The sequence below is a fragment of the Hetaerina americana genome, unplaced genomic scaffold (genome assembly GCF_022747635.1).
Source record: "Hetaerina americana unplaced genomic scaffold, ioHetAmer1.1.p SCAF_11, whole genome shotgun sequence".
NCBI lineage: Eukaryota > Metazoa > Arthropoda > Insecta > Odonata > Calopterygidae > Hetaerina > Hetaerina americana.
In genome coordinates this window covers 6,208,538-6,235,880 of record NW_027286181.1, presented here as the reverse complement: position 1 = coordinate 6,235,880, position 27,343 = coordinate 6,208,538, and the positions used below count along the sequence as shown (strand labels likewise).

Genomic DNA, 27,343 nt, shown 5'->3' with positions numbered 1-27,343 from the left:
AAACTGAATTATCTGAATTATCAAATTTCCTTATTTTTTCATTTACTTATTTACACACGTATTGATATATATATTAATACGTCACATTTATGTATGCTGCAGTCTTTGAATAATTCTTCAAATGTTAGGTTTCTTATAAAATGGACCATGAGATATCCACTCTGTAATGTTTTCTTGTTTTTAAAATTTATTCCCCAGGGTTGAGAACTAACCTCCATGTGGCGGAAATATCTATAACCACACAACATGAAACTGATATGAAAACCAATTTTTAACCAAGGTTCGAAAAAATATCACATTAATGAATCTAAAATATTTCATTTAGACCTAATGAAAAACAAGCTAAATTGGATTAAAGTTCACCCAGTACTCAGGGTTTGTCATTCACGCATTTTTATGTAAGGCAACTGACAAACTGCGGTAAATACAATTAGTGTTTTACTTGGTACCATTTCGTAACAAATTTAGGTTAACTTTTAAAGTATTTTGACGATACTCCGTCTTTAGATTGTCAATTCCGAGAATGCCACGAAAGTTTAACTTCCTCCCCACCCCTTCCATCGCACCCTCATTCGTTGGGTAATTACGCCGAAACATTGATTGTTCCACCGAGCATTGTTCCTTTACGCTTCTGGGTTTTGTGACTCCAAACTCCCGACGACGCATTAGCGGGGAGGGTAGAGGAGAGAAGACCAAATTGCCGAAGCCTACGGTGCGCCCCACCAATTCCGACTCCGGGGAGAGGGAAAGAAAAGAGACGCAAAGATCGGAGAGTGGAGGAAACGTGAATTGATGGGGGAGGTACGGATGGATTGAAAGGGTAGGGATTAGTTTGCAACACGCACTCTTTAAAGTGACAGAAAATCGGAGGAGAGGGTTGATTGTCAAAGTTTTCGTGTGTTTAAAAGTATTAGGGGGTGGAATGATAATGGCCCCAAACAGGCGAAGGGTTTAAGGTTTCGAATAGCGAGAAAAATAGATGCCGGCTAGCCAGGTCTCCTACCGAAGGAACGGCGAATAACAGACCTCTAATCATAGGTTTTAGGACCAATAGTCTCGTGAAAAGGGCGTCACCAAAACGTTTTCTTACTATTTCTTTAACAATGATAGCTGTTCTGAGGCAGTTCTCAGAAATTTGTTGGACGAAGAAAACATAGGAATGCTAACACCTTTTCTCAATCTACGAAACGAAACTTCTCAATAAATCTTAAATAACATTAATTCAATCAAGAGAAACTTATGTATGTATTCATAACGAAGTTAGCCGGGAAAACAATTGAGTACACAAATGTGCTAAAACAATCTTACAATTAAACGCCGGTAATGATGATGTTCATTTTCTTTCATTAAATTATATATTTATGTGCTTGATCAATTCGCTGGCCTGATACAACCATTTCTAAAATATTGCTATGAATCCCCCACCAGGCATGAAGAGGTCGAGCAGAAACAGCCAGTTTTTTTTATCTGCATTGCATAATTGTTTAAAAATGCAAAATTCATTTATTTAAAATACAGCCAATCACTAAAAAACAGTAAATAATTTTATCTCCACTCTATCTCTTTCACTTGCGGAAAAATCATCGTCTGAGATCCAACTACGTAAGGCCAATAGAACAAAAATGCGAATTTAGTCTCTCTTGGCCATGCAGAAGTAAATTTCTCAGACTAAAATATTTGGAATTGTTTCAATATTCTATCTTGCAATGGGATAGAGGGACGTTTAAATGGATAGAAAAAGTTGTTTGTAATCTTTTTTTTTTCGGCGCCATTATTTCTTTTCGTTTTGTTAAATACACGAGAGTTTGTTCACTCTATTGACTATGAAAATGATGGCATGGGACGGAAAAAAGCTGAAACGTTAACAGTAGTCCAGCGTGATATGAGGCTCCCTAAAAGAAAACCTTATTCGATACTACGAGCGCCATCTCTTGCATTTATAAGGACCTATTGACACACATATGTTGGTATTCAATAGTATTTACAACAGAACTATTATGGCATAAACCACTTTAAGAATTTCACTTGCGTTTTATTCAAGAAAAAAACCTGCCTTAATTTATAGTTTTCCCTAAAGGTAGGGAAGTAAACTAAAATTATATTCCATGTCAAAACAATTAAAACATATTGATATAGAAGAATTAAAAACTAGATTTTTTGTACTACTTCTCTAAATAACTTGTTAAAATGTTTTAGCATGATTTGACCAACTGTCTGAAAAATTATACTTATGTATTTTTCTAGTGTTAAACTGATCAATGCAAACATAAGATTACTATTTTGGCTATGAAGCACTTGTTGATAAAATCAAATGAATTTCCATAAGGGCAGTTTAATCCACTACCACGAGTTTAGATTGTTTATATGAGCACTTGATTATATTTTACTGCCAAACATTGTTTGTAAAACAATACAATTATTCTATTTAAATTATCTTTCATAAATCATGCAATATCCTTCATTTTTTTGCTACCAAATGCAATGTAGGACTTCTGAAATTTCCCATTATTATGTTTTCCTCATTACATTCGCCGTAGTCACCCAAGAGTTTTAGTCGTATTAATTCCAAAAGTATTTACACGACCATTTCAACACCCATTCGAGTACTTACCGCAACAAATACAAACTAGTCGCCGTAAGTTTTGTCAGAAACCCATTGATAAACTACATAATTAAGTTAATTTGAGCCCGTGGAAAGGCAAATATAGCGCGACCAAATACGTGGAATTACTCTCGCAGCAAAACTAGCCACCGGAGCACTTTGATGGCATATTAAAACAACGTGAATGGGGCTGCAGCTTCGAAATAAGCACACCTTATAATGACTGGAGAAGCAAACACGAATGGAGAGGGGACATTATATCCGCTGTTATAGCTTTGCTCAGCACTCCTCCCGTACTGCCCCTCCTCCCCTTCCCGGCCCTTCCCTCGACCGCGCCACAATAATCCAAGCTATCTTTTCTGCTCCCGGAATCGGCGGGGGAATGAACTACCCCCCCCCTTATCCCCCACCTCCCTCCCCGCTCACCCACGCATTTTCCACCTGTTGAGCACATGCTTCCGAGATGGCAGCACCTCTAATCTTCCTCCCTCTTGAGCGGCAAATGTGAATCGAGTCGCTCTCCTCCGAAAGAGGCCTCGGTGAGTGAGGTCACGAGACGAACGTCAATTTGCAGCCGAGTGAGACGATATCAAAACATTATGATTCTCTACGCCTTAGTGAGCGTTAAAGGTGCAACGACATATTTGTTAAAATGCCGATTTGTAGCGTTAGGATAAAAGCCATTGAGGTTTGGATAAGATTGTAAAAGTTAAAGTAAAATAGTGAAATATAAGAAACGGAAAAGAAGTGTTTAAGGAAGAGAAATCATTGATGGAACAATAATATATATATATATATATATATATATATATATATATATATATATATATATATATATATATATATATATACATATATATATATACATATATATATATACATATATATATATATATGTATATATATATACATACATATATATACATATAAATATATATATATATATATATATATATATATATAACATACTGATTGCTGTTAGGGTTCTTCATTAAAAAGGTAAAAAAAGATGACGATAAATAGTTTGATTTTTAAGAAGTTAATATTGATAAAATTGTGTAAAACGTAAGTCTTATGTCAATGGTGCTGAGTCTCCGTTTTTTATGATCACCCACGAGGAAACGAAATTGGCATAAGTTAAATTTGAATTCAAGATCTGTTTTCTTGATAATCTTTTGATGCCTAAACACCGCAGTTGCTCGAGGATTTAAAGAAAGAGGAAGGATTTGCATTTCCTATTTTAAAAATTTTTCGAGTCTTGGAATTCATACGCCTTCTAGAAGGATGAAAGGTGAACTATGAATTAAAATCTGCAACACGGAGCACAGAGTAAGGGAAGGGAATTTGAAAGTAAGATTTGAAAACTCTGAGTGATAGTTGAGTAGGAGTGACCAATGGATCAGTTAGTGTGAATTGGGAGAAAGTGATTTTTTAGAGGTGGAATACACAGAAATACACACATATAGGCATGGGAAAAACATTATAGCCTCAGACACTAAATATCACAGAAATTGCGAAGAAATACTGAAAAAAAATAAAAAATAATAAGTCAAAGAAAGGAGTTTCGGGGACTATTTCCGATTATTCCACAGATGAAAAGACCACACCGAGGCTCCGAAAAATCTGTATTTTTTTTTTTAGCTTTCATCCATCTCTCTCCCTGCCGTCGTTACAATCGTTGACTGGGAAGAACTATTCAAAAGAAGCAGGGATGCTGAATAAAAAGGGCAGTTTTGGAGGAGCGGGGGGAGAGGTGATGGGTGATTATGGAGAGCGCAGGGTGTGAGGCGTGAGCTATTAGTCGCTGCGACAGAAATTTGGAAGGAAAGGGAAGGGTGGTTTGTCGGCGGTAGGAAACTATTTGGATGCAGAGGATAGAAAGGAGAAGGGGTCCGGATGGAGGGGGCGATGTCCCCGGGGAAGGAAGAGAGCAGATTCCGGAGAGTGAGGGAGGGAATAGAAGATAACTTTAAGCGGAGATAACTTTTGCAATTCCGGAGACTCCCTTCTTGGGTGAAGGGTAGATAGACAGGGCTGCGATTGAGAGGAAAATCCTCCTTGTCTTCCCTTCCCGATTGATTTTAGCGCATATGCCAGTGGATTATTTCTAGATCAGCTGTATATAGTAAATAAATGTTGCTCAACTAAAAACCCCAAGGGATGTCAGTATTCGAGATGGAAGAGTTGCCAAATATCAAACGTTAGTTTCAGAAGATGGTTTTGATAATATTTTCACGCTTTGATTGACGTAAATCTTTGTACTTAGAAGAAACGAAGCAATTAAAAATACTGGAAAATTCTTGGATCCGTCCACAAGGGAATCTTTGAATTTGCAATCCCGAATCAGAGCCTACTCTCAACCCACCACCCCCACTCCATAAAGCCCTATATAACCCTGATTGTTCACCTAATGCCATGCATTATTTTAGCAATTACCCAAAATTGCCAGTAATAAGCTCTCTTTAAGAACGTTTGTGCCACCCGCTCCAAAACTTTAGGCTAAGCTGAACTCGTAAGATTTTCCTCGTCAAGACACTTTGAATTTCGAAGAAAGCCTTACGTTTCGAGTGATAAGAATCCCCCTCACGTGTCTTTGCATTCCAAAGTTGCGAAGTTTGAATGAGAGATTGGATATAATTGTATGGTGACTTTCGCATTAGGCATGGGATTTTTTCTTCCTTCAGGATCACGCCCGTCGGAACTTAGAACCTAATCACCCTCCCGTATTTTTTTTAATGAAGCTAAAGGATTCTTTATATTACTCCTATTCCTGTCCCCTCCCTTAAACTCTCTGCAAAATGATTCCTTCGACGATACAGTCGAGGATGGGCAGAGGGGGCAGTATCTCTTCTGTAGTTATATCACGGTGAACAAGAGCTTGATTGTATGATAAAAAAGAATTTTATTACGTCAAGGTGCCTCACACGCTTCGCACCTTTCCCTTTCGTATGGCGCTATAGTCGTCCCCATTGTTCTTTCCCTCTCTTCTGTCTCTCCCTAATTCACCTAAACTCAAGTGCCAATGATAATATAAGTAGTTTTATAACTCACAAACTTAATGCTATACTTCAAAAAGATTTAAACGTATACGCTGTCCTTTTTTACTTAAGTAGGTGATATTAAAAAACCCTCATCTACATGATCAAATACAATGTATTGTATACAAGTTCTTGTATTCTCTAATCCATATTTGTAATCTTTAAAATTTTAATGTACTTGAAGATAGACAAAAAATTGGAGAATAAAGGAATTTTGAATTAATACTGACGGTAATTGATATGGTATTTAATGCCAGCAAAAACGTCGCGATTGACTCATTTGTGCCGAGCTTGCAACTTCAAAAACCCTTTTTGACTTTATAACAAAAAAGAAAAGTAATTCCCCTAACTAGTATCGCATTGCACTGACACGCAGTTATATCGATGCAGAGAAGTAACATGTTAGAGTAAAAAAATAAGGATTCATAATATAAATAATAATATAAAGTGTAGCATTCGGAAACGATCAGGCAAAGATTATAATATTTTGATTATAATATTTTGTTTTTGATGTTTTTTAATGAACACCCTTGAATAGGAAGAGAAAAATTTAGTCTTAATGTTTGAATTATTGTATTTTCTATTTGAATCTTTCAGATTCCTGCAACCTCTCTGTTATAGTATAGTTATTTAAGTGGATAATTGTGAAAGCAAACAGAAATTAACAGATTTGGCGAGTGCTTTGTGGAGGCTATAAAAGTTATTTTACCCTGACACATTCAAGCCGTGTCCCAAAAAATAAGTAGAATAGGGGATTATTAATTGCAGATTAAAGTACAAATCACTAAAATTCTTCATAAGAGTACCCGTGTGTATCGATATACCAATTCCACTGCCTCCGCCGCCAGTCGTGGTACGCTTCCTGTAAGTCATAAACAGGCCCCTCGTCACGGCCTCTTTGACATAATCAAGTTGTCCAAATGGTCCTCAAAGCCGAACTGTGGTAAACAGTGGGCTTAGGAAGAGAAGTTAGTGAGGTAGAAGATTATGGTTTAGGGACAAGTAATGACTATAGAAAGAAGGCAATGTGTAGAATTTTGCTAGAGAAATGGTTTAATTAGGATGTTCACTTGTTTTTCAACACCGCGAGAGACGTATTTATTAGAAAAAAAGGACAGAAATTTCGGCTAGACTCTGTTCTTTGATAGAACAGATTGAGGAATAGATTCATGATTTGCGCGTAAATACGGGAGTTATCGCAAGTACTCAAATCGGTGTTATTTCTAATGTCAGAAAAAGGAAAGGCAGTCGGATGTGAGAATTACGGAGTAATAATGTCGTCGGGGACATTAAGGGAGGAAGAACCACCACTCTTTGGTTGGACGTATTTATTGCTACTTACTAAATTGTAACACAGATGCTCGGAGCCCAAGGGTAGTCACAGGGAATCAGGCAGGGAGTCGCGGGTCTCGCGAGGGTACCGATCGGCGTAGGGAAGGTAGGAGCGGTCTTGCGATGGCGCGGACCGGCGACGGAACAGACTAGCCCGCCTCGTTGGGTCCCCCTGGTATTTATCCGAAATACTCGGGACCAATGGGCGCACGAGGAGGGCTGAGAGCTCGGGTGGACGGCTAGTCCCAAGGAGTCCCGTTACTGTTCTCGCATGACGCACGAGGAGGGATGAGAGCGCGGGTGGACGGCTAGTGTCCCAAGGAGTCCCGTTACTGTTCTCGCTCAACCCCCCCACGACATCACCCCGTCGGCAGTTAAGCCCCTGGCGTGGAATTACTAGGCTCCGAGAAAATTTCATATAAATGAACAATAAACATGAAGAAAACACTGAGTATCAGTATGCAGAGTATACACATATAAAAAAAAATACCGAATAACAATATGAACCTTTTAAGAATTTAAGTTACATTGGAAATGCACATTCTTGAGCAATCATTGATATAGGTGGGTATTCAACCCCCTTTTTCCTTCTTCAATGTCCTTACGCGCACACACACACACAAAAATGTTCCACACACACGTTCAAGGTCCTTACGCGCATACACACACAAAAATGTTCCACATACAAGTTCACAACTGCCTAAACACATTAGCACATCAGTTCACTGGACCTTTCACAGATTGGGAAAAGGGGGACAAATGTTGGGGATGCAGATTGGGAGACATTATACACCTGAATAGGTGGGTGTTCCGGCGTTCCTGTGGAGGATTTCTGCCCCTTCCCCGCTCTCCGGTGGCAACAAATATAGCCTACACCGAAAAGGGCAAAAGCTATAAGAGCTAATGCAGGAATTCCAGCGTAATGGATTAACTTGACATTTTTGATTAATGGTTTAAGGACACTTGAAATCGTCTATGAGGGCAAGAAATATTTAAAAAAAGCTCCCGGCTCACGCTAAACAGCCACTGACCTGCAATTTCTCCCCTTACATATTCCAAAAACGGAGTGCTACATAAGTGCACTTCGCAGTGAGTTTTTATAGATATGCTTAAAAATGCCGCTATGTTGCACGAGTCAGATAGGTTGCGTAGGATAGGATAGGAGGGAAGGCACACTTGCACATCGCCTGTAACACAGTCTTCGCCACCATCAGGCGGGAGTAGGATAAACCCCTCGTGGTTCTCTGTTACCGCCAAGTACATGGAATCTGGTTTTAAGACCATAGCCGGTTGGCCGTCAGGCATCCCCACCGGGAACGTGTGAGCCTTGTACACTCTAAATTTTCCATTTCGGCGACTTAACGGGAGTGCAACCAATAGCATGATAGTACCAGCATGCCTGAGAATGCGAACTCGTGCAATGCTGTATATAGGCATAGCCGAAGTGCCTTCGTACAGTGCGAATTGATGGTCAGGCGCCAATTGGGTTTTAGTTTTAATTTCGCTTTTCTCAGCCTGGAAAAAATTTCCCTTAATCCAGATATGTGGGCTTCCCATGAATAATCATATCTAAGGATATCATCCAAATAGAAGACGCATCCATCCCCGAGTAGCCCCCCCAACACAGCATTCATGAGACGTAGGAAGGTTTAAGGTGCATTTGCTAGACCAAAACTCATTCTATTACACTCGTAGTGACCGTGGGGCGTACTGAATGCGGTGTATTCTCTACTGTTTTTGTCCACTTCCACTTGCCAATAGCCGGTACATAAATCCATGGTGGAAAAATAGCGTGCGTCGCCTATCTGGTCAAAAATTTCATCCATGTTCGGGAGCGGAAACACCTCCTTTTTTGTGACGTTATTTAGGGCGCGGTAATCTATGCACGGACGGTATTGAACAGATTCATTACTCGTAGATTTTTTCTTCACCAAGATTATAGGGGCGGACCAGGGGCTGGTCGAAGGGGATATCACGCCATTTTGTAGCATTTCCTTAATGGCATCATCTAACACTGCGCGCTGAGAATGAGGTACACGATACGGTGCCTTCTTGATTGGCTTTGCATCTCCGACGTCAATGGTATGCCTTACTATCTCCGTTCAGCCTAGAGGAGTAGTTGGGCTGACGAATATATCGAAAAATTCGGTGAGAAGCGTTTTCAGTGATTCTAAAGCTACCGCAGGTACGTCCTCCAGATTGAAAAGTGAGGAAATATTTCCCCCCGGTGGTTTTTCAGGCCAGATCTCTCCTTCCTCAGAGTCGATTGTATTTAAAAGCGGATTAGTTGCTTTCTCGTGAAACCCTTCGACCTCTATGCGCGAACCTTTCTTAATGATTTTTTCAGTAATCCCATCATTGAAAAGTAAAACAGGAGCTATTCCTTTCTCAGACACCTTCACAATTATCGGGAGGGACGTGGAACACCCTCCGAGGATGAGTTCTTTTTGCGCTAATTTATTATTCCGGGCCCAACACATCAAGATCGACAAGGGGGGTACTTTGATATTTTCTTCCATACACAATGATTCGAAGCCACTTTCTTCCCTGGAAATTCTCCCTCTGATTTTGAGACTACGGTTCGCACCAAGGCGTCATCGGAACCACCCTTACTAAGGTTATCACACAGATTCGGAAATTCACTTCGTTCTGATGTCCCGGCGTTCGCATCGTCTGTCTCCACAATTCTGTTTTCTCTCTCTTTTACAGTCGCGGCTTTCGTCTCGACATACATATCTGCCCCTTGATACATCTCAAAATTTTCTTGGTTAATCGGGCTTGGGAGAAATAATTTAGTGTCGCATTTTCCCATACTAGATTCTGAAGTATTCGGTGCTGAGGAAAGAAGGCGCGGAAGTTTGTACTCTTCGCAGCTTGAGATTGATGAACTATCATCAATAGAAATTCGTACTTTTTCGGAGGATTGCACTTTCGGGGGATCGGATTTTACGCGTCGCGGTTTGCACCATTCATCGGCAGTCGCAACCGTCGGATTTTCTGAAACAATGAGACGAGGCTGCTCTTTCTCTTGTGAATAGTGTTCACATGTCACCGCGTCTGAATGACAGTCGGTTTCCTCAAATGTAATCAGATCGATGTCTAGTTGCTGTCTATTGCTGGGATGTAATTTTACGCCATGCTTGTTATTTATGATAAATTTTGAACTATCCAAATTAATAGAGCAGCCATAATTTTTCATAAAGTCAAGTCCAATTATGCCATCATAATTTGTGGTCCCTAAATCTACGATCAACGCATCGTGCGGGTAAGACTTCCCGTCAATCATTAACGGAATATAACACTGGCCTTTTACCGGGAGAACATGACCTGAGGCGCTTTTGATGGGAGTAGCATAGGGAGAGAGACTAAGTTCCATGAATGAAAATTTCCTTTGATGGAGAATGGTGACTGCGGCGCCTGTATCCACTAGGAACCTAAGAGGTTGGCCGATCATCGTTCCTTCAAGTATCAAGCCAGCTTCGGGTGTTACAGCTAAAATCAATTCTCCCCCGACCTTGCGATCGGGGCTGACAAGTTTCCCTGCTACGTTAACCCTTTGCTTGGGCAATCTACGGGGCGATGACCGGATTTCCGACATAGCCCGCAAATGAGTAGCGGGCATTCTTTTGAATTGTGAGTTGACTCACCGCACTGAAAACATTGACGCTGAGTTGATCGGCAATAGCGAGCGATGTGCCCTGTCCGACCGCACTGATAACATTTGCGTGGGGGAGGAGGCGGAGGACGTGGCCGCTCTGCCCTTTGCGACTCATGATTGGGCGGGTAGGATAAGTGATTGGGCGGAGCTCCTACGGTATTTACGTGTGCTGATTGTTGTCCATTCGGAACCATTACTAATGGCGTCTGTTCGTGAATGGGAGCCGGGGGGAGATAGTGTTGCGGGAGATGAGGGTTGACATGAGACGGCTGCCTAGGGAAAAGAGAGTGGATGCCACCAGCATTAGGAACTTGAATCGCATAATTTCTTAAATTCGCCTCCTCATTCAGCGCAAACTCTTCCGCCTCCAGAATATTTTTTGGACCTCGAACCAAGACGAAACGTCCTAACTCTTCTCTTAATCCCGAAAGAAATTGAGATAAAAGTCTGTGGTCAAAGATAGCTTTCGTGGATGCTGAATTTGGGTCTGGAAAAGTTTCCCTTAATTGGCGAATGATCTTCCGAAGTCTGGTGGAGAACTCACTGACGGGTTCAAGCGGGCGCTGCACGCAAGTTGTAAACATACGCTCGAGCGAGATGGGAGAAATTCGAACTGAAAATCTGCGCTTAAGACAAGAGGAAAAATTTTCAAAGTTATCCACTATATGTGGGTTAGTGGTAACATATTCCGCTGCAGAGCCACTGAGACGCAATCGCGCCACGCACAAGGTTTGGGCCTCCGTCCAAGCATTAAGATGACTTGTGATTTTCAAACATTCCAAGAAATTACTTACGGACGATTCGTCGTCCCCGCTAAAATTTGGAATAAGATATGCTTGACTCCCGATTGTCGTGGCGTATTGTGTGGGTGCACCGGAGGTCGAAGTACTGTCGGTGATGGTATTAACGGTCGGCGTAAACTCCACAAAAGGATTTAGGTGCAATGGGTAAGTTGGGAAAAGAGGGAGGTCTGAAGGACACGAGTGAAAAGGATTGTAAGACGCCATGACAGCAATTGCTTAAACCACAATGACACGAACGTTATAACTTATTATAAGGTGATAAACCTAAGGTAGTCTGAATCTGGTGCCCGAAAGGCATGGTAGCGTGCTGGTAAGAAGGATAGCATTCTTACAGCAAAAATCAGTTAATTGAAAGTTTAACTGTTAAAAATTCCGTTCGGGTGCGATCCATCCGTATTGAATGCAAAATTCCATGAAATGTTCGTTCCTCAAACACACCGGACACCAATTAATGTCGTCGGGGACATTAAGGGAGGAAGAACCACCACTCTTTGGTTGGACGTATTTATTGCTACTTACTAAATTGTAACACAGATGCTCGGAGCCCAAGGGTAGTCACAGGGAATCAGGCAGGGAGTCGCGGGTCTCGCGAGGGTACCGATCGGCGTAGGGAAGGTAGGAGCGGTCTTGCGATGGCGCGGACCGGCGACGGAACAGACTAGCCCGCCTCGTTGGGTCCCCCTGGTATTTATCCGAAATACTCGGGACCAATGGGCGCACGAGGAGGGCTGAGAGCGCGGGTGGACGGCTAGTCCCAAGGAGTCCCGTTACTGTTCTCGCATGACGCACGAGGAGGGATGAGAGCGCGGGTGGACGGCTAGTGTCCCAAGGAGTCCCGTTACTGTTCTCGCTCCACCCCCCCACGACAATAAGTTTGATTTTCTCCACTACTCAAGTGATACTTAGGAACATGATTTAAAAAGATAGAGAGAAGGGAAGATGACTACTTAGTACATGCTTACCGAGGGGATAATCAATTTGAAGGGATGGAGGCATGTGTGATGCTGTAGCGTGATGAGGTCACTAATAGAGAAGAACATGGAATACAACTGGGATATATTTAGTTGTTTCATTGATATCGAAGAAGCATTAAAAAAGGAAATTGAATAGAATTAATAAATATTTTGCAGAAGATTGAAGCAGATTAAAAAGATGAGTGACAAATTTTCAACCTGTATATGTCTCAAACTGCTCGGGATATATTTAAACGTGAATGTCTGGATTGGCAGTGCTTGGCAGGGGACTAAGATATAAATGCTAAGTATCACTTGTTCTCTTCGATACACACACATATATATGTGTACTCGTGTGTGTATATATATATATATATATATATATATATATATATATATATATATATATATATATATATATGTGTGTGTGTGTGTGTGTGTGTGTGTGTAGCTGTGAAGATATGAGGATAGCGCTAGCGAAAAAAAAATAAAAACCCAGAAACACAAAAAAAGAACCTCACACGTATTCCGATTTTTCAAACCACCTTTCTCTGGGGAGAGAAGAAAAGAAGTGAGAAGGTTTTAACATAAGTGGCTGGGGACGTTATATGGAAGGGGAGGCAGGGAAAGGTTTGCGATGGGGAAGAGTTGGAAGGAGAATTTATAGTAGTGCAGGAAAAATATGCAATGTTTTGGGAGAGAAGGGGGAATGAAAATACATGAAGATCGGGGTAATTAATGTCTAATATTAATATCTGGTTCATTCCACGAATCAAGGAGCCAAATACACGCTTATTATGTTGTTTTAAGTTTAAGTGGAGGATCAAAGGGTGGGAGGAATGTTAGAATGGAGGCACTATAGCATTTATCGAAGGGACTGATATTCGGAGACGTGTTTGGGGCTCGAAGCATCCCAATCAGGGAAGAATTCTTGCATGAGGCCTGGTGGTTACCGATTCTAATATTTAGGGGTATGATACACTGTCCAATATAAAATGCAGGGGATAACTGAAGGTAAACTACATTGCGGGAAGTGTATGAGGGGTAGAGAATTGGTGGGAGAGAGTTAAAAAGCAGGTGGGAGAGGGATGGGGTTTCGGGTTTTGAAAATAGGACAGGTTTTGCATCCAGGTATATTGCAGGGTATGGAAGTGGCTTTGGAACGGAGTGAAGATTTAAGGAGTGAGTTGGCTGATTTGAGGATATCTGGTAAGTGGGCGTTTTAAAGTAACTGAGGGACATTTTGGGAAAAGTTTGGTGTAGGTTGATGGTTGTTGAAGATAGGGAAGATGTTTTTTAGGATTGATCTCAGAGACTGAGAATGTGGTACAAATTGAAAAAGGGTGTGTTTCTGCGGTGGAGGAAAGTTTGGAAGTGTAAGAATATCTTCGGATTCTTTTGTTAAGAGGGATTCAGGATAACCGTGTTGGAGGAGGAAATGATGTAGATTTGCGAGAAATTTATTAAGGGAGTCGGGATGGTTGTATATTCTATGTTCTCTAATGGAAAGGGAATAAAGAATGGAGCGTTTAGTATTATGTGGGTGGCATCTGCTATAATGTAAGTATTGGTGTTTGTTCGTCCGCTTTATATGTACAGAAGTGCGGAAATTTTTTATCTATTAATGATACTTTTACACCTATGAAGGTGATTTGGGAGGAGGAAACGATGGAATTGAAGGAGACAGAGGATGAGGCATAGAGGTCGGAAATGAGCGTTTTCAGGGCATCAGTACCATGTGGCCAGGGAAGGAAAATATGATCGATATATCTGAGCCACAATAGAGGTTTCAGGGGTTGTTTTTTCCGGAATATTGTCTCTACGAGACCAAGAAAGAGGTTTATTTAGGTAGGGCTGAACTTGTGACCTATGGTACGACCCTGGATCTGCAAGTAGAATTTATTGTTATAGGAGAAGGAATTACGGGTGAGGATGAAGTCGGAAAGGCTAAGGAGTAATTCATTGCTGGGTATCAGTGGCTTAGGGAGTTGAGAGAGATGGCATTGGGGAGCGGAGAGACCTTCTGAGTGGGGAATGGATGTACAAAGGTATGTGGCATCAATAGTGGCCGTAGTAATTTCGGTATCTGGGGGAGGGAGGTTGATTTTGGCCTTTCCAGGAAATGGTATGAATCTTTAGTGAATGACGGTATGGAGTGGACTATTGGCTGCGGGTAGTGGTCTATAAATGTAGAGGTTCTTTCCGTTGGGGAGTTACGGGAGGATAAAATCGGACTACCGAGATTGTCAGGTTATGAATCTTCAGAAGGATACAGAAATGAGGGGTGCGTGGGTGGGTTGGGGAGAGGAGGGCCATGTCTGAAGGAGATAGACCTTCATTGGGCACGCTGGTAGAGAGGAATTGAATGAGTTCCTTCTAAATTGCGGGATTTGGGTATTTGGGTATTTGCCGGTAGGATGAGGTATCAGAAAGTTGTGTGTTGACTTTCCTTATATAATCTGTTCTATTTATAGCCACAATCGTTGAACCTTTGTCAGCGAAAGTAATGATAACATTTGGATTATTAATTAATCTTCTTAATTCTGAGGATCCGGCGGGAGACGGAATGGGATGAGGATTAAGGGAATTGAGGAAAGGCGGGTTGGAAATCCTGGAGAGGAGGAGGTTTATAAAAATCTCTACCGGATGATTTTAGCGGAGGGGATCGGGGTCTTGGGTTTGTTTTTATGTGTATGTATATATATACATACGAAGGTAATGCTAATTGAGGTATGGGAAGCGCTGGAGGCAAGAATAAAAGTACTGTAGTTTAGGAATACATCAAATCAGTCATATTTGCGGGTGATCAAGATTTAATTACCCTGAGGACGAAGGGTTACAATCATTACTGAGTGCACTAAAAAGTCAGTGCCATACAGAATGAGATAAATATAAATGCAAACAAAAAACAGAGGCTATTAGAATTTTAAGAAATGAGAAAGCTTAGTTAAACATAAAATTAGAATAATTAGTATGTCCAAAACTAGAGCAGGTAGAATAGTTCGCCTATCTTGAGAATGTTTTGGACGGTCACAGTAGCATAAAGATCAAAAGTAGTTTCTCCACAAAAGAAATTTTTTCACCAGGAGAAAGAATTTGATGAAGGGACTCAGAGATGACGCTGAGGAAAAAATCATTCAAATGTTTTACATACATTTGCCTGTAGATCGTAGTTTTGTAGGGCGCATCGTTTCCACACCACGGTATGGAAACATGGTCACTGAATCCAAATGAAAGGCGTACATTGGAGGCTTTTTAAGAGTGGGCGTGATTAAGCATAGAAAGAGTAAAGTGAACGGAAACAAATGCGAACAAAGAAATGCTATATATGCTGTAGGGGAGGAGAGGGGATGTTGGAAGAGATCCAAAGGAGGCAGGAAAGATGAATAAAAAGCATTTTAATTGGTAATTGCATGTTTAAGACTGTGATGGAGAGAATCACGTTAGGCAAGCAAGGAGGGGATAGGAAAAGGATGGATACGTTGGATGGAATGAAGGAAGAAATAATGTTTGGGGAACTGACGAAGCGTTTAATGTTGTGTGGGGTCAGAAGGTGGTTGGCTTAGATATGCAGGGATTTTAAATTTGTGTTCATCCAAAAACTAATTCCAACTGTTAACTACAAAATAATTATAAAGCTGATCTTATAATTTGCGTATATTTTTCGCAGTTATTTAGTGTCTCTCCAATCTTTGCGAGATTTTTTTATGGGTAAAAGTGTTTATTAATTTTACTTAAAAACAATAGAATAGAAAACATGCTAGATAATGAAGTAGCAACAAATATCTCCTGTAAACGTCTTCTTTTATAATATCATCAACAGTTATAGTTAGTTTATAGTTATTTAGACGAAAGTTAATGGTTTTTGTCGGTCTGGAAATAATTCATATAATCATCTTTTATCGATGTAATACTGAACCAACTTAGGCAGAAAATATCATATTTTCTTCTATGATAGCTCCGATTTCCATGTTAATCCTATTTCCGTGGAATAAATAGTTATAGATGTATGAAAGGAGACTTCGCCTAATCTCAACGAGGATTGAAATTCACACATCAGAGTAGAAGGGGTCACTTCCTTTCCCTGTACCTCTTTAGATTCTCCAAGAAGTTATTGGTCTCGAAAAATCACAGTAGTTGAGCCCAGAGCTGAGTGAGTAGAGCGTTCAGTAGCCAAAAACTCTACCCACACAGCTATCACACCCCTTTAAGAGGCAAATAATGATTTCCTCCCCGGAATTTCTCTGACTTCCCTCGATTGAGCGGAAATTGGGCAAGTATGCTGCCCGGGACCTCGCTCAGTTGCAGCGCTCCTTCATCGCTCACAAAATCAATTCTAATGAACTTAGAGAATGCACACGGTGAGTGGCAACAAGAGGAATATGGCGGCTATGATTGCTTTCTATGGAACCTTTACTTGTTTTTTTTTGTGTTTCATTTGAAGAATCCTCATTTCTGGAGATCTAAATATTTCCTATCATTTTCCTTTTATTTTATATTATATTTATTTTGGTCAATCTATATTTTAATTATTCTATCAAACATTTTTCTTGAAAGCGACTGCGATGGCAGCGCATACCCTGAATAAGTTCCAGTTATTTTTATTGGCTGTTAAAAAATCTAATTTACTCATTCCATTTCATTACTATTTGGCCCACCGTACTACGGCAAGAGAGATCATGTAAAATATTTAAGAAAGTAAGTATATAATAGATGGATTTAAGATATCATTTTTCCCATGGACGATCAGGGGTTAGAATTATATTTTCCAACCGTACTAAAGGGGGGGGAATATTTTGGGTCGAAAGTAGTCTGATGCGTCATCATCCCCTGCCACACATCCCAGCGGTAGCTTGCAGCGTACCATGTATTTGCCTGTGCATTACTCGCTTGGTATCTTAAATTCATTCCTTGGCAAACTAAAATTGCAGAATTTGATGACAGGGAGCTAATTCTCTAGTGGTGAACAAGTACTTGATGTTTCTGACAGCATGCTTCCATATAAAATAGGAACACGAACCGTTAGTAAAAGAGTTCAAAAACTCCAAACTAATTTACCTTAGGGCAGCAATTCTGATCCCATAATTGTTTTAATCTGCCTTAGGCACTTTTTATTTACTTGGACAACACAAATCCCATGTTGGAGCTAAGTTAAAGAACCAAGTGCCTGTCTGCATCATAGTAAAACGTGGCTAAGAAGTATGTGGTCATCACATAGTAATAATTTTATCTTAATATATTTTATTCAGGTTAATTTTAATCGGGTTAAATTTTAAGCGAACTGATATTGGATGAAATAAAACCATTCCCTTAATAAGTCCGTTGGTTGATGATGTCCTTTCCAGTGCCTAGTTGGTGATGAGTATCTCCCTCGCCCGCTTCCCGCGAAGTTGCTTTCATCGGACGTGGCGGCCATGAAAGAGGCCGCTAAAGAGCTTAACATCTCGGATGCTGAGGAGTTGCTGTCTGCATGGTACATCCCGCTAGAGGCGGAGGACGGAAGCAAATATCACACTCTTCGCAGGCCTAAACCCAATCCAGAAGTTTCAGACGAAGCGGCGTAAGTATGCAGACTTATATTTATGAGCCCAAAATCGTCTCTCGGAGAGATTTAATTATTTTTGAATAAATTATTGTGTTAGTTTCCTTTAAATTCTCCAGCAAAAAAATAGACAGAACTATCCTAATATTGGAGTTAGAATATTGAATCGATATTGCACTAAACGGCAAGCAGTGTTTCGGTAATTATGCACCAGAAAATTTCCTATAAATGGAAATACTAGTACATATTTTTTTTTATAAATCATATTTTGTCCATTTGTCAAAATCGTTCATTACAGTGCATGTTTAGATGATATCTTAGGTCAATTTAACATAGCATAAAGTTTTAATTCATTTTGAGAAATCTTAGGTCATTCTTTCATGAAACAATGATGGAACAGGATTGAAGGTATGAGACAACATTATTTCGCTAATATAACTCTGATCTGTGTTATAATGAAGTATAATACATAACAGCCTTGATTAATCGTAGAGTACATTCCCATCTTCTTGTGTGCAGTGTCACCTGTATCTAATGTAGATCAATCTCACTCTACCTTGATGACAAGAATAATATCTGACATGTTTGTCTGTCATTGCATGCCTATCCCTGATATACCATGAATAAAGGTACGTGAACAATATTATAAGTCAGAACTATGCTATGCGTTAAACTAATTTTCGTCGCCAGAAAGAAAAAGTTTTGCATTTATCTATAATTATTTTAATTTTACGACTATAGTACTCCTATTAGTAATGCTAAAAGAGATCCCTGTTATTTTGACCATAAATATTACTTGTAATCTGATTAATCGACATGATTTGATCCTGTTTGATGTTTTTAATGCTTGATCAAATATAGTAGCTTCAAGGAAAAAAATATTAATTATCCATCTAAGCCAAGTGCTTTTGAGACTAGTCACATCTACTCCCGCGATCCTTTGGATTTATTTTAGTGTGGCTACTAATTTTGGACGGGAACATTTTTGTCCGCCGTAAATCTCCGTCGGTCTAATATTCTTCTTCTCTTATGGAATACTAAAGCTGGAGCCCCGGCCGGGGATTCCACTGGCCCCTATTCTATTCCTTTCCTACGTCCATAGGCTGTAAATTTTCTTTAGCATGACAGTCCCTGGAAAGAGGAGTCAGAGGGCGGTCATGTGCAGCGCGTTAATTGAACGCAAGCGGTCGATGGTGGTCGTGTGTTAACCGTCGGGGAATTCCACTTCCTCTTAGCGTAATTTAGCAGCCTCGTTGTCCGATTCCAGTGAGTTGGAGAGGCGGAAACCGCACGAGCGTGGGCAGGGAATATTAGGATTCAAACCTGGCTGGGTTGTCACGAAAGCGCACATCGGAATGGCTAATGCCTCTGCGAGAATACTCTTATGATTAATTCGCTAATGATCGTTGAAAATTTCTCTGTTTTTGGGTGTTCGGTCTAATTATAAATATTTCATGCTTCGTTAAAATAAATAAGTGTAACTTGCTCGTACATAATTAACTATCATTATTGTTACTTTTCGTGCTATCGTAACCGCGGACACGCTCTGACGGGAAGATTTTTCATATTCAATTACATAATTTTCATTTCCAAAGTTTTGCACAGTCAATTTAAGTAATAACTTCTGTTAATTAACGTTTGTTTTTATAAATTTCGTTCCCAAGCTTCTTGCAATAAATTTTTCAAATAAAAAGACACCAGCTAAGTAACTTCCGAGAAATTCAGCAAGTACTTAATGACTTGAAGGTAATAATCTTAAGGTATGTTTAAATGAATATACTTTGTAACTTCCACACAATTTTTATTCGTACTACCGGTTTCAACGCAACGGCGTCATCATGATGACGCCGTTGCGTTGAAACCGGTAGTACGAATAAAAATTGTGTGGAAGTTACAAAGTATATTCATTTAAACAACATGAACCTCCACAAAGTTGAGCCCGAGATCATAGAATTCAATCTTAAGGTAATTTTACTTTTTATTAATAATATTATTTAATGCAGCATTTGTAAAGGTTTTCATTTTTTTATTTTTGACTTAATCAGCTTTAGTGACTTGAAAATACTGGTGACCAGCATTGAGCCAAACCTTATAGCTTGAAACATAATTTTGTGGAAACTTTCCACATTGGAGAGAAATGGCAATTAATATTTATGATTTCCACCACAATAGTGCTACAGGTATAGTATAATGAAAATAACAATTGTCAATTACCATTTCTTTTTAACGGCAAGTCAAGTTAAAATAATATTACAACTCTGTCAGGTGGTTAAAGTAATTCATAAATCATAAATTGATGTACAATTGAATGCGATGAGCAGGTCTTTGAAAACAGTAAATCACGTCATCCTTATTTATTTTCATTCATAAATCATGTACCATTATGCATCTTCTTGCATTTTGGTGAGCATGTTGAATAGTAAAACAAATATTCGTGATCAATAAGAAATATGTGCTTAAAAATGTTGCCCATAATTTCATCCCTTCTTCCCAGCTTTAACAAACGGAAGTATATTTCTGAGAAAATAACTTGACAAAAAACAGTGCAGAGGAATTTTTTTATGCAGAGAGAAATGCATCTTAGGAACAATTATTCTCTTCAAACGTTTTTTAATCCATAGAGCTCTTTTGAACGTCCCCTTCGTTAGGGAATGTCTAAAGGGGAGGATGGGGACAAAAGTTTGAATTTATGTCTCAGGATTAACTACTTTTTTTCGCCAGACTTTGAGTCTCCACAGAGTTTTCTGACCAAAGCTAGACTCTGATAATGGGGATGTTGCCTGTTCAATAGTAACTTCGTGGTCTGCGTGCAATATTTCAAGGTTTTTTCCAGCAGAGGATTTTGTGGAATTTACAGCTGTAGCTTATTATGACCACTGTGTAAAGACGACGTCAAAATCCTTACAATGACAGACACATCCATCTTTTAGAGCATGAAACCAATTGCAATTATGGTGAATGAAACTAATTTTCTCTGCCTTGAATGAAAAACTTTTTCATCTTTAATTATCGCTCTGAATCGAGTGTTGGTTGTACTTATACTCGAAAATTACTGTTTAATATTTAGAACATTAGCGTAGTTGTGTACTTAATGTTCAACATTTGTGATAAAAACATCAAAGCGTCACATATTTTCACAGGAATGTGAATGACTGTTACTCGATACTTGCCTTGCTGCAACTCGTTAGTCTGATTAGACCAATTTTCTTTCCTGGATTTTGATTATATCACGAAAACATAGTCCTAACTACTGGACTATTGTAAAACGTTATCTCAGTACGGCATAAATAATTGTGAGCCTACTGATGATGCGCTACTTTGGCCACATGCCTATTCAGTTCCTCAGTTATACTTCTTTTTAACTTTTTTAATTATATTTTCTTGCGATTTTTTAGTTGTATTTTGCTTAAATACCTCGATGAATAAGTAAGTTCTTCCTTGATATTAGTGAATTAATGTATGCTAGTTTCAATAATATTTTTTTTGATCAAGAATCAATAATCTGAAATTATAATTATTTTTTTAGAACTTCAAAAGTAAAGCAAGATAAGGACAGCAATACATTGAATTTGGGCAAAAGCATAAGAAATGTATTTTTTCAATATAAAATTAAAATTTTACTAATGGAGCTACCACGGAGGTTACACTTTTTGAGTTGAGTAGAAAATTTTATTTTTCAGGAATAAGTTTTGAAACCATTAATGGTTTCATATTTTGTGATTAAACCCAAAATATTTTTTATTCGGTGATATTTTTTATTTCACAGTCATTAAAAATGTCTCGAAAAATTAACGGTGTATTCTTCCTTTCATTTGAAAATGAACAAGAATATTTTTTTATTTCTTTATCAATATTTGTAAATAATACTCTCTAATACCAATCTCTTTTTGGGTAAAAAATGTCTCCCCACATTTTTCTTGCTCTCGTCCAATATCTTCTGGCTCAAAAATTGGTAACAAGTTGAATGTGATCCATTTTAATGCATCACCATTTACTTTGGCTGATAGATTCTCTGTATATGTGGGGAAAAGTACAAGAACACCCGGTCTTGCTCTCCTAGAATAATTATATTAATGTTTATCTTAAGTGAAAAATCTTTAATTCTAACTAAAATGCTGGTGTATGGCTGGTACAGGCCACGCCACCTCCAACTGCTTTTTCATTTGGGATTCTGATATCAACGATAAAATTTAACTTCTATTGGTTTCTTAGGAAAAAAATCTCATTTCATTTTACAGTGCTGTTCGCGTGTTTTATTTTTGGAGCGTAACAAGGTGCCTTTGGAATAGATTAAACTAGATTAGACTAAATTAGATTAAACTAGATTAGACTAAAATATATGGCATTTCGAAAATTTCATATAAGAACACATTTCACAAAAAGTTACGCCAAAAAAAACTTTTTCCTCTAATGAATTACTTACTGTCCCTATGTAATTACTTGTATGAATATATGTATGTGATTACATGTATTTCGAAGTGTTTTTTGATCAAAGTTGAATGACTGATCGTAGTACTTTTCCACTAGATACAATTCCAATTGATATCAAGTGGAAAAGTGCTGTGATCAGTTTTTCACTATGCTCGACTTCCACCACATCACGCCTGAAGCTACTCCATTTGTTGATCAAAGATGATTTTCGGTTTCATTCGGAATGCGGTGATAACGATGAATTGATTGAACTATCTAAAAAGGAATAGCAGCTAATTGCATTAATTAGAAAGAAGGCAGTTCAATTGTTCCGACTCTGATTATAGAGCGTAATTGGCCCGGAAATTGATGATGAAAAATAACTAGAAATGGGGTGATTTGAGGTAAATCACATCCCATTTACAAGCATAAGATGTATTGCTCTGAGATCCTCAACATCTCGAGCATAAAGGAGAATAAAATGCAATGAAATACATTTGGAGAATTATATGACGATAAATGACACATATTTCTGCCTTTACCGCAGCCAAATATAGGAAATATTAAAAATTACGTCTTGTGAATTCGGCACACGTAATTAATTAATAACACACATATGGTATTCACGAGTTCACGGGTTGGCTTCTGATGTACATAAAATAGGTATAATCTGCATTCAAATTAAAGAATTTGGCACATGAAAAGAATATATTTTGTGCATATTACAGATCCGCATTAGAGTTAATGCAGCATATGCTATGACGTCTTTTATTCTAAAATGCCTTTAACCTCATTTTGAAAGCTCAATGTTAAACAATTTATTTTTTATGAATGAGTTCCATCTATAATGAGAAAAAACCAATTGAATCTATCTTTATGTCATGTAAGATGATTTATTCCTCCTCATATTTTACATCGAAGTTCAAAATTAAATGTTAAAGTGTATGAAAGTGCTTAATCCTTCGACTTATGGAAGAGTGCTAATTAGATTGAATGTTAGCAGAATATACGATTTGTGAGACTGTATTTATTCTCTCAATCGTCATTATTTTTCTCACCTCATGAAGTATCATATGAAGCAAATGATAACACAATATTACCTTTTACTCTCGCAACATAATGAGTGAGTGCTCTCTCCCATTCCGTAACTTATATGTTATTACGTAGTGGTTGTAGTTGTAGCTTTAGAGGAGGCAATCGACATCTGAGGTTATTTGTACCATTAGGGGAGGATGGGAAATGAAGAAGGGTGGAAGGAAACCCGGCATCGGCATTGGTAACACTTACTCTTATCGAAAGGCGCCAAGGAATCCGACGGACGGCGTACTCACCCAAAGTGCTCTCTCCACAAAGCAACTCAAGTGGAGATCGGGATACCGCTGAAAAAGATACCAACTCCAGGATTCGAAACCCGACCCCCTGGGTGGGATGCCGGTACGCTAGCTACTGCACTATCCCGATCCTCAATTTTATTTAAAAACTAGGGATATATGAGGATGAATTTTGGAAATAAGCATTCGTAAAATTCAATTAGGGACTGTTGCTAACGAGAAAACTTCAGATGTAATTCTCTCGAGTCAAAAATGTATATTATATCCTCAGAATGTAAAAATTACCCTCCTATAACCGTTAGGAGTGTAACCTACTAAAATTGTGGGCGAGTTCCCGCCTGACCTAGATCGTTCCATCAACTAACTTATGTATTAAGTTGTAATGTTAAGTTAATTTTTACATTCTTATAGAACGGAGTGGACTGCAACCAAGGAATCCATCGAAAATATTTTAGTCAGTGGAGCCAAGCATCTCATCGAAAAGGCTGACCAGCGTCAGGATGTCAAGGCAGCCAACCAACTGAGGCATACCTTTCTGCACTCAGCCGTGGAGCAACAGTTTTCACATGCCATCAGTGAGTGCAGTGATTTTTAAATTTTAGTTCACAGTATTCAGGCTACACGCCACAGGAGAAACAAAATTCACCAACATTTCATGACTATAACAATTAGATTTCATGACTCTAGTCTCAGTCTATTAATTTTGAATGACAATGAAGCCCAATTTAATGTGCATGACATATTCACAACGGAAATACTCTAAAAGAAAACTGTATCATGATTTATTACACCTATATACTGCAACATATTAACTCTTTAACATTATTATGGAGAATTATCTTTAGCTAAATTAAGTGCTAAGTTATATAGCCCCATCTGAAAGCATTTGTTCAACTATTAATTACAGCTAAAAATTTTAATTTATGTTTATTTTCAAAATTTTCTTTTTTATACTAGCCAACTATTGACAAGTCAATAGTACTAGTATTTTTATTCGATGAATGAAATTTTGGTTGCTGCAAAATCGTTGTGATTGTTATAGTCTAAAGACCTAGTAAGAGCCAGAGAGCTGATTTTATCGATTGTTTGAAACATTAATCAATAACTGAATAAGTTTCGTAAGAATGGTCAAAATAAATATTATCACATCAGTAAATTTACGGTAGTACGTGATGTAATCTATAATAATGATTCGCACCTTTATGTCACTCCTTTCTTCAAACTTGGCACGCACTCTGCATGCTAACATGATTCAGTTTTTTGGCTGTTTGATTGTTTTCTTCTTGTTTTTTTCCACACAATTACTATCAGAAAATCTTGCAACTTTCGACAGGCATATCTCCTTCAGCAACGAAGCCGGCGATTTTGGCTGTTGTCAGAGATTTCGAAAATGGACCCCCTTCACCAGCTGAGGAGCCTAATTCACTTCAAAAGGCAAACCGTGCTCTACTCAAGAGTTTCCGTGACCGAATTGGAGCCACTTTACCATCGGAGAATCGCCTTTACCTGACGTAAGACACCTGATTGCTAATTCATGGTTATGTGTGGATCACTGGCCAGAATAATTTTAATCATCACAGATGTGTATTATCATCTATTAATGTGCTTTTTATGGATAATTAACGCTTAATTTTGCAATATTTTTGCGAACAGAGCAAAGTGGAAGAGTGGGGGCATCGATCCAGAGTCTGAAGAGCATGAGATGTACTTGTACCGCTTTCGCTGCTCACTCAAAGAGCACTTGCGGGTCATGATTTCGAAAGCCTTAGATGAAGATCCAGACATGAAGGGGAGGAATAAAACAATAATGGTGAGAATTATTTCTGTCTTCAATATATCTTGTATACCATTTCGCCTTTAATTTTTATTAAATACTAAGTCATATAGAGTGTATATTATGGAACTTTTTCTTCAATATCTATGAATAATCTACGACAACTAACGATGAATTCCCTCATGAAATTCAATTCCAAATTTTAAGCTAGAGGATATAAAGCTTTAAATTTTCACAACTGATGTCTATCAATTTAAATATTTATGAGATATTTTTCCGCTAATTTTGGAGTATCCGGTTCTTGTACAGTTGAATATTATATACACATTCTACGCAGCAAGCATTTGTTTCTTCTCATACTCCAGGCTAAGGTGTCTGGCTTTTCCTTTTTCTTGGTTACTCTGCTCAGTCAATGTGCCTTTACACAACATAAAAAATATTCATTTCAATTTTTAGTGTAATTACAAGTTGATCTCATCAATCGCAAGGGTGCGTTCATGATAACTCCGCGAAAGATTCAGAAATATGAAGTGATCGAGGCAAATTGGATTTGATTCCGAACCCAGCAGCAAATAATATGATGCATTTTTCTGGTATGGAAGGCACTTTAAATTTATGAGACGATAATATGAGTGATAACAAAAGATAGACGGTAAAAACTGTGCGAAAAACTTGAAAAAAATAAGTTTACTTTGGGTTCGTGATTGAATCGGGCAGTACTGTATATTTGGATATTATTACAACTCTCTCGGGAAAGTAACGCCAACTCTAATCCATACAATATAGATTATTGAAAACATAATTTTTTCAAGGATAAACAGAAGAATTCTTGACAAAGTAAAAAAAGGAATCGCGTCAAATTTGTCAAAGTAACATTGAATCTAAAACTTTCGTCTACGTGAACGGAGGTGTTGATCCAGGCGGTAAGGAAGTTTAATGCCGAAATTCATTCTTGATCTAGCCTCCGCATTGAACGGACGTGTTTCTGACTTGCTCTCTTGTGGGCTTTTTGTTTTTCTAAGTCATGTTGAAATGCCTCGGTTTGATTCTTTTGGCAATGCCGTGAAGGGCGCTTGGGGATCAATCTTCTGTACTGGCCGCAGCTAGAGTTTTCGGGTACCGTGTCAATCGGTGACGGGAGAATTCCTGAACTCCCTCAAGTAATAACAGCAGCGGTGGGCCGGCAATAGCTGCAGTATTGAACCCCGTAAGATCTAAGATCCACAGCGGCATAGATATATTGAAGAAACTCAGTCGGCGGTGCCAGTAACCTCTCACAATACCCGTCCGAGGAATCATCGGAGTCGCCCATGCCTTAGTGATGTGAAGCGACGGAAAAAATCTCAGCACTCCAAAGTGATCAACGTGGCTTGATAAGTTCCATTCATTACACTCGATGATTGAAGGAAGTAAGAATATAAGTGTAAATAAAATTATGTGAAAAAACACCCCGTCATATCATTCCATTAATTCTTGAAATGATAGTGTTACCGAACATACAAGGGTTCTTGGTGTACATATGGAAACATTAAAAACCATACTAAGTAATCTTGTAACGTTAAGTGATGGATGGTTTAGACAACTTATCAGATGACAGTAAGTCCTTAAATCGTGGCCTAGGAGCTCAGGTTAATGCTCTCAAGCAATATTTATTCCGAAATACCGTGGAAATTCAGGACATCCTTGTGTAGATGACGAAATTCCTGCTGCACTGGTCAGTAAAATAAGCCTTAAGCTGGGAAAATTATTCAAGAAAACAGTATCTTCCTATCACCAATCTAAGCTCCCTCTTGGTATCAGTGCATCCCTAAGATGTGGTATCATTAATTAATAATATCGTGATAAATAATTTTAAATTTGGTTGAGCACGAGTACTAAAGGCAATCAAAGGTCTCAAGAA

At 38.7% G+C, this 27,343-nt stretch overlaps 1 protein-coding gene across 2 annotated transcripts in view; it reads left to right on the top strand.

Annotated features, from left to right (window-relative positions):
• The window catches only part of LOC139700899 (protein qui-1), a 687,057-nt gene that overhangs the window by 632,541 nt on the left and 27,173 nt on the right, over positions 1 to 27,343 (top strand). For both annotated transcript variants that reach the window (XM_071599348.1, XM_071599346.1), the window contains exons 6-9: positions 17,732 to 17,946; positions 24,081 to 24,244; positions 25,003 to 25,180; positions 25,323 to 25,479. In XM_071599348.1, coding sequence (XP_071455449.1) covers positions 17,732 to 17,946; positions 24,081 to 24,244; positions 25,003 to 25,180; positions 25,323 to 25,479 — 714 coding nt within the window. The remainder of the gene's footprint in view (positions 1 to 17,731; positions 17,947 to 24,080; positions 24,245 to 25,002; positions 25,181 to 25,322; positions 25,480 to 27,343) is intronic.